The sequence below is a fragment of the Scardinius erythrophthalmus genome, assembly GCF_964197995.2.
Source record: "Scardinius erythrophthalmus genome assembly, chromosome: 11".
NCBI lineage: Eukaryota > Metazoa > Chordata > Actinopteri > Cypriniformes > Leuciscidae > Scardinius > Scardinius erythrophthalmus.
Genome location: NC_138231.1, coordinates 6,524,775 through 6,538,599, shown reverse-complemented (window position 1 = coordinate 6,538,599; position 13,825 = coordinate 6,524,775). Strand labels below are relative to the sequence as shown.

Genomic DNA, 13,825 nt, shown 5'->3' with positions numbered 1-13,825 from the left:
CTGAATATAAGTCATGACAGATTAAAGTATCAGGCTAGCCAATTAATCATCCATTTGAGATTATTGTTACAATCTGATAATTGTGCCGATTAACAGAAGTAATTATTCTTCTAGTTTCAGTTCTAAGCTTTGATTGTATATGGGCATGCACGCACATATGCACATTTAAAAATGTTTTGAATATGTACAATATGATTGAATGTGACTAGTTTATTTGTCTGTTTATGTGCTTTAGAGATTGTATAAAAAGATACAGCATTCAGTGTGCAGTTCACAATTTATTTACTGAATAAATCTGGACAAAACACCAAAATTTGATACATTACAATCAGAGCATCTGAGGCAGATATCCCACCATGCACTCCCCCCTCCCCTTGAAATCATGAGGGGGAAAAAAAATGAATGAAAAGAAAAACATCCTTCAAAATTAGCACCTAATCAGCCCCAATTTAGGTAGGCAAGTTCCTTCTACATAACGAGGGAAAAGCACAATGACCGAGGAGAAAAAAAAAAAAAGATAAAAAAAAGATGAAAAGATACTCCAAAGCGCAATTGGAATCCTAGTAAATCTTTTGTAAGATTCTTCAAGAAAAAAAAAAATGGAAAAAACGAACTCCCCTCTTGCTAGGCAGGCTAAAGCATTCAAAGGGCACATGCCATTGACTAGATATAAATCACGATTTCAAGTAACATTGATATACGACGAAACATGTCTACATGTACCCATTCAAAACATGATCATTTCACAGACCTATGCAGGCAGTAGTTAACATGAGGTACTCGAGACGGTGTAGTCGTAGAAATATCGTCTAATATTTATGGAGTTAAATGCAAAAAAATGGAAAAATAAGGAGTACAGTCAGCGTGAGTTTGGGTTGCGCGATTACTGGCACTGACGTTAAATCGTAGACCTTCCTACTTGGGACAAACTTTGGTACAAAAAAAGTCCAACCTGTCCTGTGTCAAATGTATCGCCTACAATACTCGTGAAATCTGGCGGTTAAGAAAAACAAAAAAACCCTGCACGTATTTCTTTTTAAATATAGTAGTAGTAGTTACATTATAAATAAAATAAAAATAAAAATTAAAAAAAGATACAATTTGCTCCAGCAAAAGAAAAAAAAATCGAAAAGTTAAATAGATGACACTAGTTCAGAGAGGATCTCTAAGCCTAGGCGAGTCAAGTGCTTGACGTTTCTTATTTTCTGAAGGCTCACGGAAAAGGTTTAGGTATGGTTAGAGCGAAAAAAGCAGCAATAATAGTAAAAGGAACAGCTTAATGCAACACAAATCGTTTCTTAATGCACCCGTAATGGATCAGAAACCAAAAAATATGACATGATGTTTGCAGTATTGAAGTGGAGGGCTGTCGGAGAGTGAACAGATTTGCTGATATACTTCAAATAAACTGAGGATCAGATTGAGACAACCAAGTATCATTCGAGGAAAAGATCCAAAAAAATAAAAACGAAGACACAGTCAACAACTTCGACAAATCGAAGCTGGAAACAGGAGCGGGTCAGCAGTTTTGCCTGATATTTTCTTTGTTCCTTGGCTGCGTTCTCCTGTGCTGTAATGCATGTTTGTAGCTTACTGCGACTCGTACGCCTCGTGAGCACCACGTAAAATGAAAACGGAAATAAACGAAAAACCAGAAGAAGTCTTGCTACATTACTCAACGCCATCAGCATTTAGCTTTGTCCAGAAGTCATAGCTTAGGGGGTCCAACGCCACCCTAGCCAGAACCGATCATGTCTCTCCACGGAATGAGAAGTAACGATAGACACCACTGTGATGAGTGTATTTCTTTTCTGATAATCTAAAAGGACGTGGCATAACGTCTGACGAGCTTGTGCTCAGCTAAAGAACTGTTCTAGTTCTTCTTCCATGTTGGCCTCCGGTACCATTTGGTCCAACTCGCGCTCTCCTCTTCCGTGGTTGGCGGCGGCTGGACCGCTGGAGGCCGAGAACCAGGGATGGTCCAGGATCTCTCGGGAGGTGAGGCGTTCTGCCGGTTCTCGTCGCAGGATGCTACGGATGAGGCATCGCGCCTTGGGCGTTAGCGTCTCGGGGATGCTGAACTGGCCGCGGCGGATCTTGCTAAACAGAGAGCTGGGCTCCACGTCGTGGAACGGATAGCGGCCCACCAGAATGGTGTAGAGCATCACGCCTAAGCTCCAAACATCCGCTGCCTTTCCCGAATAGCTGCCATTTGCATTGAGAATTTCTGGGCTGACGTAGGCTGGACAGCCGTGTTTGTCCGAGAGGGAATCGTCACCGCCTTCTAGGAGGTACGTATCCTCCAAACTCTCCAATTTTACAAGGCTCCTGGGAAAGACAATAAAGAATCACATTAAAAACATATGTGACCAAGTTATGCACGTGATAAAGTGTAAACATGGTTTGTTGGCTTTCAAAACGGATCATGCAACAGTTAAACGGAAACATCGATGACCTTCAAAGAGGACTGAGCCACAAACTAGCAGAGAAAATTGTTAGATGCATTAAATGGAACAAATTCAGGATTTAAAAACAAAATGAAACAAAACAAACATTTGCGATTTCTCCGAATATGCCTACTTATATACTAGGCTATATATATTAGGCAAAAATCAGTATGTGAGCAGAGTAGTATGTCCGAATTCATAGTATTCATAAAATAGTACCCAGATGACCTGCTACTACAAAAATTAAACAAGCTATCAAATTTCAATGGGAAATGACTAACAAAGTACATGAAATGGAAAAAAATTCCAGATATAAAACCAACTGAACAAAAGAGGAAAACATTATGTACATAAAAAAAAAGTTAAAAACAATGAAGAAAATGTTCGATTGTGTTGGCTTTCAAGATAGATCACTCAAAAGTCTCCAAATGTCTATGCAAAATTATGGCCTGGTCAAAAACAATTTGATCATTTTTATGCTTCGAAATCTGTCAATTCAAAATGAATAAAACCCTTTCAAATCATATTTTCCTCTACTATAGTCATAGGATAGTAGCTTTTTGACAGCAAAGCATAAATATACTCTATATATTGGATAGTAAATCCCTTGCATAAAAAAGCAATATAAAAGATAGCCTCTGGACATTCCTGCCACAGTAATCCAGAGGGAAATCTGGAATTCATCCTCGGAATTATAAAAAGCACGAATAATGCTGCACCACAGATGGAATTCCTTAAACCATCACTATTTCCCTGTGATCCTAGTTTTTCCACTGTAATCTTGTAATTTGCACAATAATGCAAAACATGCAGCGTACAGATGATGATAAACAATCTGCTATATATTCACAATGAATACTGTGAAATTTTAAGATGAAAGTCTTAATTAAGATGCAGTTTTTTTTATCTTGCACATATGAGAGCATCAAGACAGACATTTCAATAATGCCTCTGATTTAAACTTATGCAAAAACAGGGTTTAGGATAAGTTCAAATCATGTTCATGAATCAGTCCAAACAGCTTCTATAAATAGATTCTCAACTATGTTTCAATGATTCATTTGCACCATAAACTTAAAAAAAAGTGATAACAATTAGTAAAAAAACAACAACAATGTGATAAAAGCAAGTTAAAATATCATTCATATATGAAATTAATAATTTTATTCAGCAAGGATGCATTTAACTGATCAAAAGTGACCGTTAAGAACATTTACCTCGGTTTCACAGACAAGGCTTAAGACTAGACTCAAACTAAAATGCATGTTTGAGCTGTTTTAACAGAAAACAACTTGCACTGAGATATCTTCAGTGCCATTGTTTTGTCTCAAGATGCACATCAGTGATTTTTTTTCTAAGGCACATTTATAAAAGACAATATCCTGATTGAACTAAGGCCTAACCCTGGTTATATCTAAACCCTAATCCCGGTTTAATCTAAGCCCTGTCTGTGAAACAGGCCTATAATGTTACAAAAGTTTAATATTTCATACAAATTCAGTCCTTTTGAACTTTCTATTCATCAAAGAATCATGTAAAATTAAGCGTATCCAAAAAAGTATTAATAAGCAACAGAACTGTTTTCAGCATTGATGATAATAATAAGAAATCTTGAGCATCAAATTGCCATATTAGAATGACTTCTGAATGATCATTTGACACTGAAGACTGGAGTAACAATGCTGAAAACTGAGCTTTGCATTACAGGGATGAATTACATAAAAAACTTTTTTTAAATTGTAATAACAGTTCACAATATTATTCTTTTTACTGCAAGTACAATTAAATGCAACCTGGGAACGAATGAGAGACTTTTTTTTTTAATCTTACAGACCTCAAACTTATACAAGTCACTTCATGTTGCGCATGTGACATTGCTTAGTTGTCTGAAAAACACAGATTTCAGCTGCGTCGCACAGCCCAAGTTACAAACAAAGACAAACCATAAAAACAACATATGCAATGAAAACATCTTCGAGGTCTTTTGCACACTGCCTCGTGACTCAGATTCTGAATCAGAAACTATCCGAATGAAACCGTACGCCCACTGAGTCTCAGCGAAACATCCAATCCTCGGAGCTCAAAATAGTCATGTTATTTTTCATGACAAGCGGTATCCTGCTGCGTGGATAGGTTGCAGGGTGCCTAAATTACCTGAAGGTCAGAAATGAACAGGGTGCCCCTTCTCTGACCTGAACTCGTGAACCGTTTCCATGCACCGGCAGAATGGCGCTGTGCAAAAGAGAACACGGCATGCTGGAAATATTCTCTTAATGACATGCAGCATATGTGAGTCACAGCTCCACGACGCAGCTGAGTTACACCAGGTCAAGAGCCTGCAAAGAACATCGGCCCACATGAAAGCAGGAAAAACGGAGGAGGACACGTGGACGCATGCGCTATTACATTAGGGAGTGATTCCAGACGATCTGCACTGCGGTCTCCAGCGTTTGACAGTAGAATGTTATGAGCGCCCTTCATGACATAACCAGGTCAGGAACCCACTACGCTGAAGAATGCAGTTCTGTCTGGCTCCTTTTCCTCTCTGGTTCCAATCTTGGTGCGCCCTTGGTGTTTGATTTCTAGCCAGGGTAATACTCACCACCCTTGGCCACGTCTACTTGCGCTCATCTGCAATCACTCACTCAAAGGTGGACGGCTGACGCAGAAGACCTCAGAGCATGGGAACAGTAAGGTCACCGAGCTCACATTTTAAACACCGGGCAACGTTCTCCATTTCCATCAAGCGAGCCAGAGGGAATCTAGCTGAGCTGACTCATTTGGCCAGTGGGGCAACTGCCATCTAGCTTAAACGGGAAGGCCACCCAGATTCATAACGCACACTTGGGATTATTTCAGACTAATTTTACTGCCAAACATATGGGAAGGTTAATTTTTAAAAAGTCAACATGCAATGCCTTCAAAACCCATTTTACTTCCACAACATGACATATTTCAGAGGATATGCAAAAAGAAAAAAAGAACATTTATGATCTTAACAAATTTGTGTCCAATGGTTTAGTTTCCGCAAGAACCAATGAGGTTCATTCTCGTGTTACGCAGCACGTTTGAGCTTTAGCAAGAACCAATGAGGTTCATTCTCGTGTTACGCATCACATTTGAGCTTCCTCAAGAACCAATGAGGTTCATTCTCGTGTTACACAGCACGTTTGAGCTTCCTCAAGAACCAATGAGGTTCATTCTCGTGTTACGCATCACATTTGAGCTTTAGCAAGAACCAATGAGGTTCATTCTCATGTTACGCAGCACATTTGAGCTTCCTCGAGAACCAATGAGGTTTGTTCCCGCATGTCAAGCAGGTTTAGTTGAGGTTCAGTTTACGTTCACTGATCAATGTTTAAATGTGAATAAAAGCCTCAATTCAATCGGTTCTTCATATAAAGCGATCAAGTCTCTTCAGAAAATTTGGACGAAACTGCTCAACTCATATGGATTAGCTTTACAATCTCTTTATGAACTCTTTGAAGCGTCAAAGTGTCAGTTGCGTAGCTGTCAATGGAGGGACAGAAAGCTCTCACATTATCAAAAAGATCTTCATTTGTGATCTGAAGTGGTGAGTAATGACAGAATTTTTATTTTTGGGTGAACTAACCATTCAATATGTTTGTTTCAATAGGAAATACGCCAACTGTGTTTGTCAAGTCCATCTAATATACCATGAAATTTACCATGCAACAATCACAGTATGAAAATAATGTGCTTTCCACGCTAAACAAATCTCTCTTTAAAGACGCTGCCTGTTCTGTTTGAATGCAACAACTTTATTAGTGGCTTCTTTACCTGTCCTCGTTCTTAAAGACAAACTTCCTCAGCTTGAGGTCTCTGAGGACCAGGCCGTTGTCGTGGCAGTGCGCCACCGCTGATGCTACCTGATGGAAAAGTCTGGCAGCCTCTTCCTCTCGCAGCTTCTTGCAAGTGCGAACGAAAGAGTGCATGTCACCATGGCTCCTCTCGAAGAACACGTACGCTCGTGTTTCCCCCAGAAGTATCTCCACTATCTGGTTAATGTGCTCATTGGTGCCCAGCACAAAGTAAGCAGCCAAGGACTCCTGGTATCGACTGATATCAAACACCTGAAGAGAGAGCAGTTTGAATTCAATTAGAAGTCATCATCGATTTTCCAACATCTCAGGTGGAGTGCAAAGGTATTAGTAGCACTGGTATTGGTATCATTAGATTCAATGCATAATTTCTAAACAAAAGAATGGAAACCCAGGCAGCGCAGAGTCAAAAGGCATTACACCTCTGCTGCATTCCAGAGTCCCCAAAACATACATTGAATTTTAATGTTGCTTAGTAACAGACACCTAAAAGAGAGAAGGGCTAAATATAACACAACTGCAGTGGACATCCGAGGCCATTCTCTCATCAGAAGATAAGAGGTTTTCACTAATGGCTCTTTGCCCGTGTCAGCCCATTCAGAGTGTCTTATGTTTCAAAGTCATGTGGACTCGCACGCATGAATGCATGGCTGTATGCAAGCAAGCATCCACACACACTTTTCAGGGGTATTCCCTCATGCTTTTTTCATCACCTCATATCACTGTTGAAGAATCACAAAAGGAAGGCCATTCATTTGATAATGCATCATATGACACATTGGTAATAAGCCAGATGCACGTCACGCTTATGTCCCTATCAGTAGCTGATGCAATTGCATGAATGTGCCATTACAAAATAAAATGCATAAGTGTTGTTTCTTACCTTGCACACGAGCTCTTCCCCACTGTGCAGGTGGGTGGCTCTGAAGACGTGGTCTCCCTCAATGGGCTCCAACAAAAGGTAATTTCCAATGCAAGAAATGCAGTGAGAGGAGTCAGGGGTCTCAGGGGGGCTGGGAGATCCTAAATTGGGACTAAAACTCTGGCTGGATTCTGTAGTCCTTAGACAAGATAGCTCCTCGAAGTCGTGTGCTTTATACCTCGATCTCCCATAACGCGAAATGTTAATGGGACTGGATCTCTGTATGTTCATGAGTATAGGAGGAGGTTCGTCCAGTTCAGGAGGGTTTAGACGGTCTCAGAGGGGAGGTGGAAGTGAATGACAGACAGATGTCCTCTATTTAACACTGGGCATGAAGGCAGCGGCGATTCCCCTTGACTTTAATGCTCACTCTGATGACCGTATGCATGTGCGTTAATTGCAATGACAATGTGGCGTCATTTGAGCACAAATGCAATGACGTGCATGCACGAATTGTGACCTCTATGCACTCAAAGAAAAGCACGGTTTTGTGATTAGAGCTCGAAATTAATGTATCGACGCGGTATAATGTAAAGGTTGTGACGTCACCGTCAATGCAGTGCAGCTCGGCGTGCAGCAGGTAAAGAATAGATTTTTTTGCATTAAATTAAAAGGCAAAAAGTGCCAGCTGTGTTCAGAGATCCTGAGAGGGCGCTCCGTGTGCTTTCAAGCGGGCCTCCACGCGAATCATGTCCATGCATCTACCAAATATGGCTAGGAAAAATTTCCTCCAGGTCGCGAGCCGCCTTTTGTTACGCCTGGGAAGTGGATGTCCTTCTCCTCCTCGCGAGCAACTAAACTCCGACGGTCTCCGGCGGATGGATCTGATTTGGACAAAGGCAAGAGGGGACGGCCGACGCTCTCCCCGGGCCTATCCCTTGTTTTAGCAACAAGACACCACCTTCATCATCATCATCTTACTTACGTGGCTGGGAATCTAGTCCATTGAACGCGCGGGTCAGCTGCACACACGAGCTGACTGACTGACTGACTGACTGACTGCGCTCGCGGGACTGACTGGAGCTCTCCACGCGCACGACCAGCCCCCCTGACGTCACGGCCAAAACGCTCTCCCATTGGCCGCTCGCTTGATGCTGACACATCCACAGTGTGCAGGCAAGCCATCCATGCAGTCATGTGAGATAATTGTTGTCCACTGGATTTAATTGAAGCACCCTAAATAATCGGACTATATGGTGAATTCTAGGAGGAGGAGGGGAGGAGAGTGTTAAATGTCAACCTTAAAGGGACTTTGATGTCAGTTGGTTTGTGCAATGAAGCGAAAATTACCTGATTAACTTTATTGCTATTATAATTAAGCATAGTACTGTCACATTTCTGTCATCATTTTCTTTTGAGGGTTCGTCTTGCACATTTTATCATCCTGGGATAAACGTCAGCTATCTTTTAAACATAACACATTTCAAACACAATCTTTTTTGTTAAATATTAGTCAAGTCGAGTCACCCTTATTTACATAGCGCTTTTTACAATGCAGATTGTTTCAAAGCAGCTTTACAGTGTTAACAGGAAAATAATGCAACCAAGTTTGTTTCTAGAAGAAAATAGGGTCATAGTCCAGCTTGTTCAGTGATGGTTCATTTTTGTTGTAAAAAAGTTATTAATTTAGTTCATTTATATATATATATATTTCTCTGGAGAAAACCCTGATGTCTTCGTCCAGCTCATTTTAGTTCTCATATAATGGTGTCAATGCAGGCAGATCAATAATTTTGTTGAATATTAAAAGTCCGCAAGGAGACAAAGGCGACAGTGGCAAAGAAGCAAAACAGAATGGCAGAAAAATGGAGAAAAAAACCTTGGGAGAACCCAGGCTAAGTCCGGGGGCCAGTTCTCCTCTGTCCAACAAGCGAACAGTGTATGATCATGATTCAGGCAGCATTACAGCTCAGAAGTCAGATTGGTTTAAAACAATCACAATATTATTCAGTTCCATCTGGTTTAAGATCAGAGTCATCACACCGGGATGGAGACAGGTTTTTGAGGATCAGTGCTGATGGCTGTCGTGACTCGTATCGATGAGTTCTTCGATGAGAGTCTAGTTGACACAACCTCTGCTGACACCTCAGGGATGCGTTGTGGTCGTGTCTAGGTGCAGGTACTCCATCTGATCTGGATACGGCCCGGATACGGCTGACTACAGTACACCTCGGAATAAACAGAAAGACTAACATTAGCATAATTGTAATTCTTCTTAGTGGTGTAGGCTACATCTATAATAAAGTGATAAGTAACGACGTCATCCTATAGGCTACTAATCCTCCTCACACGAATGTGATTTGAATATTTAAATAATAATTTGTATATTTTGTATATTTCACGGAAACGCAACATAAACAGCTAATGCAAGCATGCATATTATAACAAAATTCACAAAACTATTTTCCTAAAATGTTGGAAATAGCAAGAAGGAGTAAGTCGCCAAGCAGGAAGTGTATGTAAGCAGAAGTAATGAAATTCTTGGCCAGATGGTGACTGAGGTTAAATCCCCACATGTTAATAGCAGGTCTGTTCTCTTGTTCTCTGCTTTAAACATGCAGGATGCTTTACCGTGTTTCTGAACAAAAAACAGATGTGTGGACATTTATTTCATATACGGGTAATGCCAACCTGTAGGCTAAATGATATGTCCTGATCATATTCCATCCTAAAAAATAAATAAAAAATAATATATATATATTTGAAAGAAATTAATACTTGCATTCAGAAAGGATGTGTTAAGTTGCTAAAAAAAGTGATAGTAAAGACTTCTATTGTTAGAAAAGATTTTTGTTTTGAATAAATGTGGTTCTTTTTAATTTTTTATTCATCAATGAATCCTGAAAAAGTATCACAGATTCCAAAAAAATACTGAGCAGCACAACTGTTTCCAACACTGACAATAAATCATCATATTAGAATGATTTCTGAAGGATAATGTGACACTGAAGACTAGAGTAATGGCTGATGAAAATTCAGCTTTGCATCACAGAAATAAATTATATTTTAAAGTATATTCAATTATTTTAAATTGTAATAATATTTCACAATATTACTGTTTTTTTCTGTATTTTTGATCAAATATAGGCTATACACACACAGTATATTGTATACATACAATTATATATATGCAAATATAAAAAGATTCATCATAATCACTCAAGATTAATTCACAATCAAAAATTAATCTCAAAGACCTCAACAACAAATGTTGTTGTACCCTGCAATTTCAGGACCATGAAGTCATATTTAGATATGACTCATATATCTGCCACATTATTTCACAAGAACCGATACATCATACTCGTTCATTTGGTGTGACATTGATGAAGTGATGTAAGTTTTACCGCAGTGATCTGAGAGTTTGACTGATGAGTGACACAAACTCAATGCTCTCTGTTATGTCTGTATAATTTGTTCCAGTTGCATCATGTCTTGTTAGTTTTGTTGCTCAATGTTATGATTTTTACAAGCTGGTGTTGAATTTCAAAACTGATTACATGCACTGGAGGAGTACATTGAGGAATCAAGGGGATTTTTTATTTTTATTTTATTTGTGTGTTTTGGATGAATGGCATTGTTGTACCTCCCACTGGTGCATTCACACAGTGTTTATTGTGTGTAACACTGAATGGTGGGTAGACTTACATATTTTTGTACCCCACAGTTGAAATGTTACAGTTCATCCATAATGAAAACTGTTGTATTTGACTCACTTTCATGTTGTTTCAAACCCATATGGATTTAAGGAAAAAACATGGAAACCAGGAGCTGTAAAAGGACAAAAAAAAAAACATCATAAAAGTCCATACAACTTGTGTAATGGGTTTCATGTCTCTAAAGCCACACTAGATTTGTGTGAGGAATAGACAAAGCAATTCTTCACTGAAAATCTTGTTATTTTTTCACATTTAAAAAGCATTCAAACTAAATTGCAGGTTACTTTTACAGTGCTGGACACAAGAAAGGAAGTCACAGTGGTTTTTAAAGACATGAGGGTAGTAAGTAGCCTAAATGATGACTGGATTTTCATTTTTAGGGGGACTATTCCTTTAAGGCATTATCCAAGCATTGTTTTTATGTTAAAGTTTATTAGAAACCTTAAAAAGTCTCAGCTATGTCTTTGTAGGGATGTTTTACATACTGTGTGTGAGCGGCCCAATGCCAAGCAGTCACGATTCTTCGCTTTTGTTCATCTGAGAAAGTGACTTCCCCCTTGCATTCCCGAGCTCCTGCTTTCCCAAAGCGGAGTAGGGGGGTGGAAGGTGAGTGAATACAGGATTGAGCAATTCTCCATTGTGGAATGCAGGGCGTCATATGGAATGCACACAGCTGGATGAGAAACACAGACAGAACTGTTCATTCCAAACAGATTCCCACCCCCTGACATAACACTGCAAAGGGGGAGCCGATAGCGTTTCTCCTGCAGTTCATGGCCTTGGTGTGCCCACGCTTCGTTTGATTGTCACATAAACAGCCTCTTTCTTCCAGAATCATGCACTAACGCTGAACGTGATTTTACCAAGTACAACATGTAACAACATTCCAATCAACCAATCAGATTTGAGGAACAAGTTTACTGTTTATGTCAATTTAAGCTTACAACCAGGGTTACTGTATATGCTTGTACATCAGTGTTATTCACCAAAAATTTCCCTCTGATTTTAGGGATAAGTTGGTTAGGGTTAAGGTTAGGGTTAGGGACATTAGGTTTTTGGACAGGAAGTTGTTCCAGAATCAACCAAATATGTTGATCCAGGAACATGTCTTACTTGACCAAATCATGGTGACCAGTTCCATAAAGAACATTTAAAACAAGGGTATGTAATTTTCAGAGATTCTTGCTATTGCATGCTAGCTTTGAAAGCATACGATCCCACCCTCCCTTTAGAGCATCTACAAAGCCGCCACTCCTTCAAAACACATGAACGAGTACAGCAGGCAGCAAACACGAGAGCCGGCGTTAAACTGCCTCATGTCTCAAAGCACATAACATTACAATAATAATAAACATAACTTTGACCTGCACTACCTGACTGCTGCAGATTCATTTCAGCACTGATAGTGTTGCCATTGAAACGCATAAATTCGAGTCACGAACCGCTCCGAGTATAACATCACAGGTTTCCATATCTTCCATCCAAATAATGGTAGTTATGGCATGAACAAAGCATAATCTCGTTGTTTTGCTTCAGGAGGAACTGTGAAAGGTGTTTGTTTATGTGCTCGGTGACTAACGTCTGTCTAACTCTGCATAGCATGAAAAGTGCTGATGATGTGTGATGTCTGCACGAACAGGTGCGTGGAGGAATGAAATACATTGACAGACAGATAGGACATCGTATCGTTGCATATGGACCGATTTCAATGATTGGCCGATCATTTTATGGTCCTACGCCTTCCACAGACAATACCGTATATATAAAATACATTTAGACCACTTAACTTAGTGATTGCTATCAGGATGTGAAGAGACTTTCAACCAGCATATTAAAAAAAATTCTGGAACAAATCGTCTACCCTGGCTTCATTCCATTATCTTTATAGTTGAAAAGGGTTCATTAGATTGTTCTTCACACAAAGAAGAAAATGGTTATTTTAAGAACTGTTCACTGAAAGGTTGTTTGGGGAACCCAAAATAGTTCTTCTGTGGCATCACTGTGAAAACCCCCTTTTGGAACATTTATATTTTAAGGGTGAACTGAAAAAATCTTCATGCTCTTAAACTCCTTATACTTGTTTACTGTTTCAAACTCAAAGTGGGTCAGGATTTCCCAGGCTGGGTTTAAATTCTTTCCGAAGATTGGGTTCAAAATGACTCCATTTCACCCTCTCTGATAGACCCAAATACAATGCATGGAGGCTGTGGAGATATAGTCTCATATTTAAACTTCAAACCACTTTGTGTCACACAGAGAAAAGCAACCACACTGAATGTGTAAGTAAAAATGGGATTATCTTTACCAAAGTGCCTCATTTTCAATATAGACTCATTTCTAACTCTCTTCTGTGCAGCTGTCTCTGCTAAAGTGTGCTAAATCGGGAAACTTCAAAGTGGGAACAGCGGCGGCTGCCTGGAAGTAGAGATGATCACTCCTGGAAGTTTCCAAAGGTCAGTGTGGATGGCTAAAATCTTAATTAACCCCCTACAGCAATGGCACTCATGCCTGTCAGCCACTCCGCCCATGAGAAAATGAAGCAATTTTGCTGCTGGGAAATGTCTCTATCTCTGTATTTTAAGCCTCACGGTGGGTGAGGTGCAGAAACCTGCTCTGGAAAACTAGAAACATACTGCTCCGTCCATTTAGCTGCAACATCAGGGTGTAAAAAATGTATAGTTAAACAGTTTATTCTACCTTTTTAAACAGATAAAAAAAACTTTGCAATGTCATTTCGTTCCAGTTCTTGAAAGACTAACTTACAATTCATTTTTACCACAACTCTGTCGCTCACATAACTTCAAATCGCCAAATCTCACTGAACATGAATCATATCCAGGAGGCAAAAATGCTGCCAGTTCCTCTGAAAATGTTTCTGTCAGCATGTACTCCCTCTCATGTTGTTCTTAATCCGTATGACTTTATTTCTTATGTGGAACCAAAAATTACATATAT

The 13,825-nt window shown here is 39.6% G+C and overlaps 1 protein-coding gene across 1 annotated transcript; it reads right to left on the bottom strand.

Moving 5' to 3' along the window:
• Positions 1-266: 266 nt before the first annotated feature.
• trib2 (tribbles pseudokinase 2) lies at positions 267-8,214 on the bottom strand. Its single transcript, XM_081377944.1, has 3 exons — positions 7,173-8,214; positions 6,249-6,541; positions 267-2,328 (listed from the first exon to the last, which is right to left on the bottom strand). Exons 1-3 carry the CDS (start codon positions 7,440-7,442, stop codon positions 1,857-1,859), a joined length of 1,035 nt encoding a protein of 344 aa, XP_081234070.1. The 5' UTR covers positions 7,443-8,214; the 3' UTR covers positions 267-1,856.
• Positions 8,215-13,825: the final 5,611 nt, after the last annotated feature.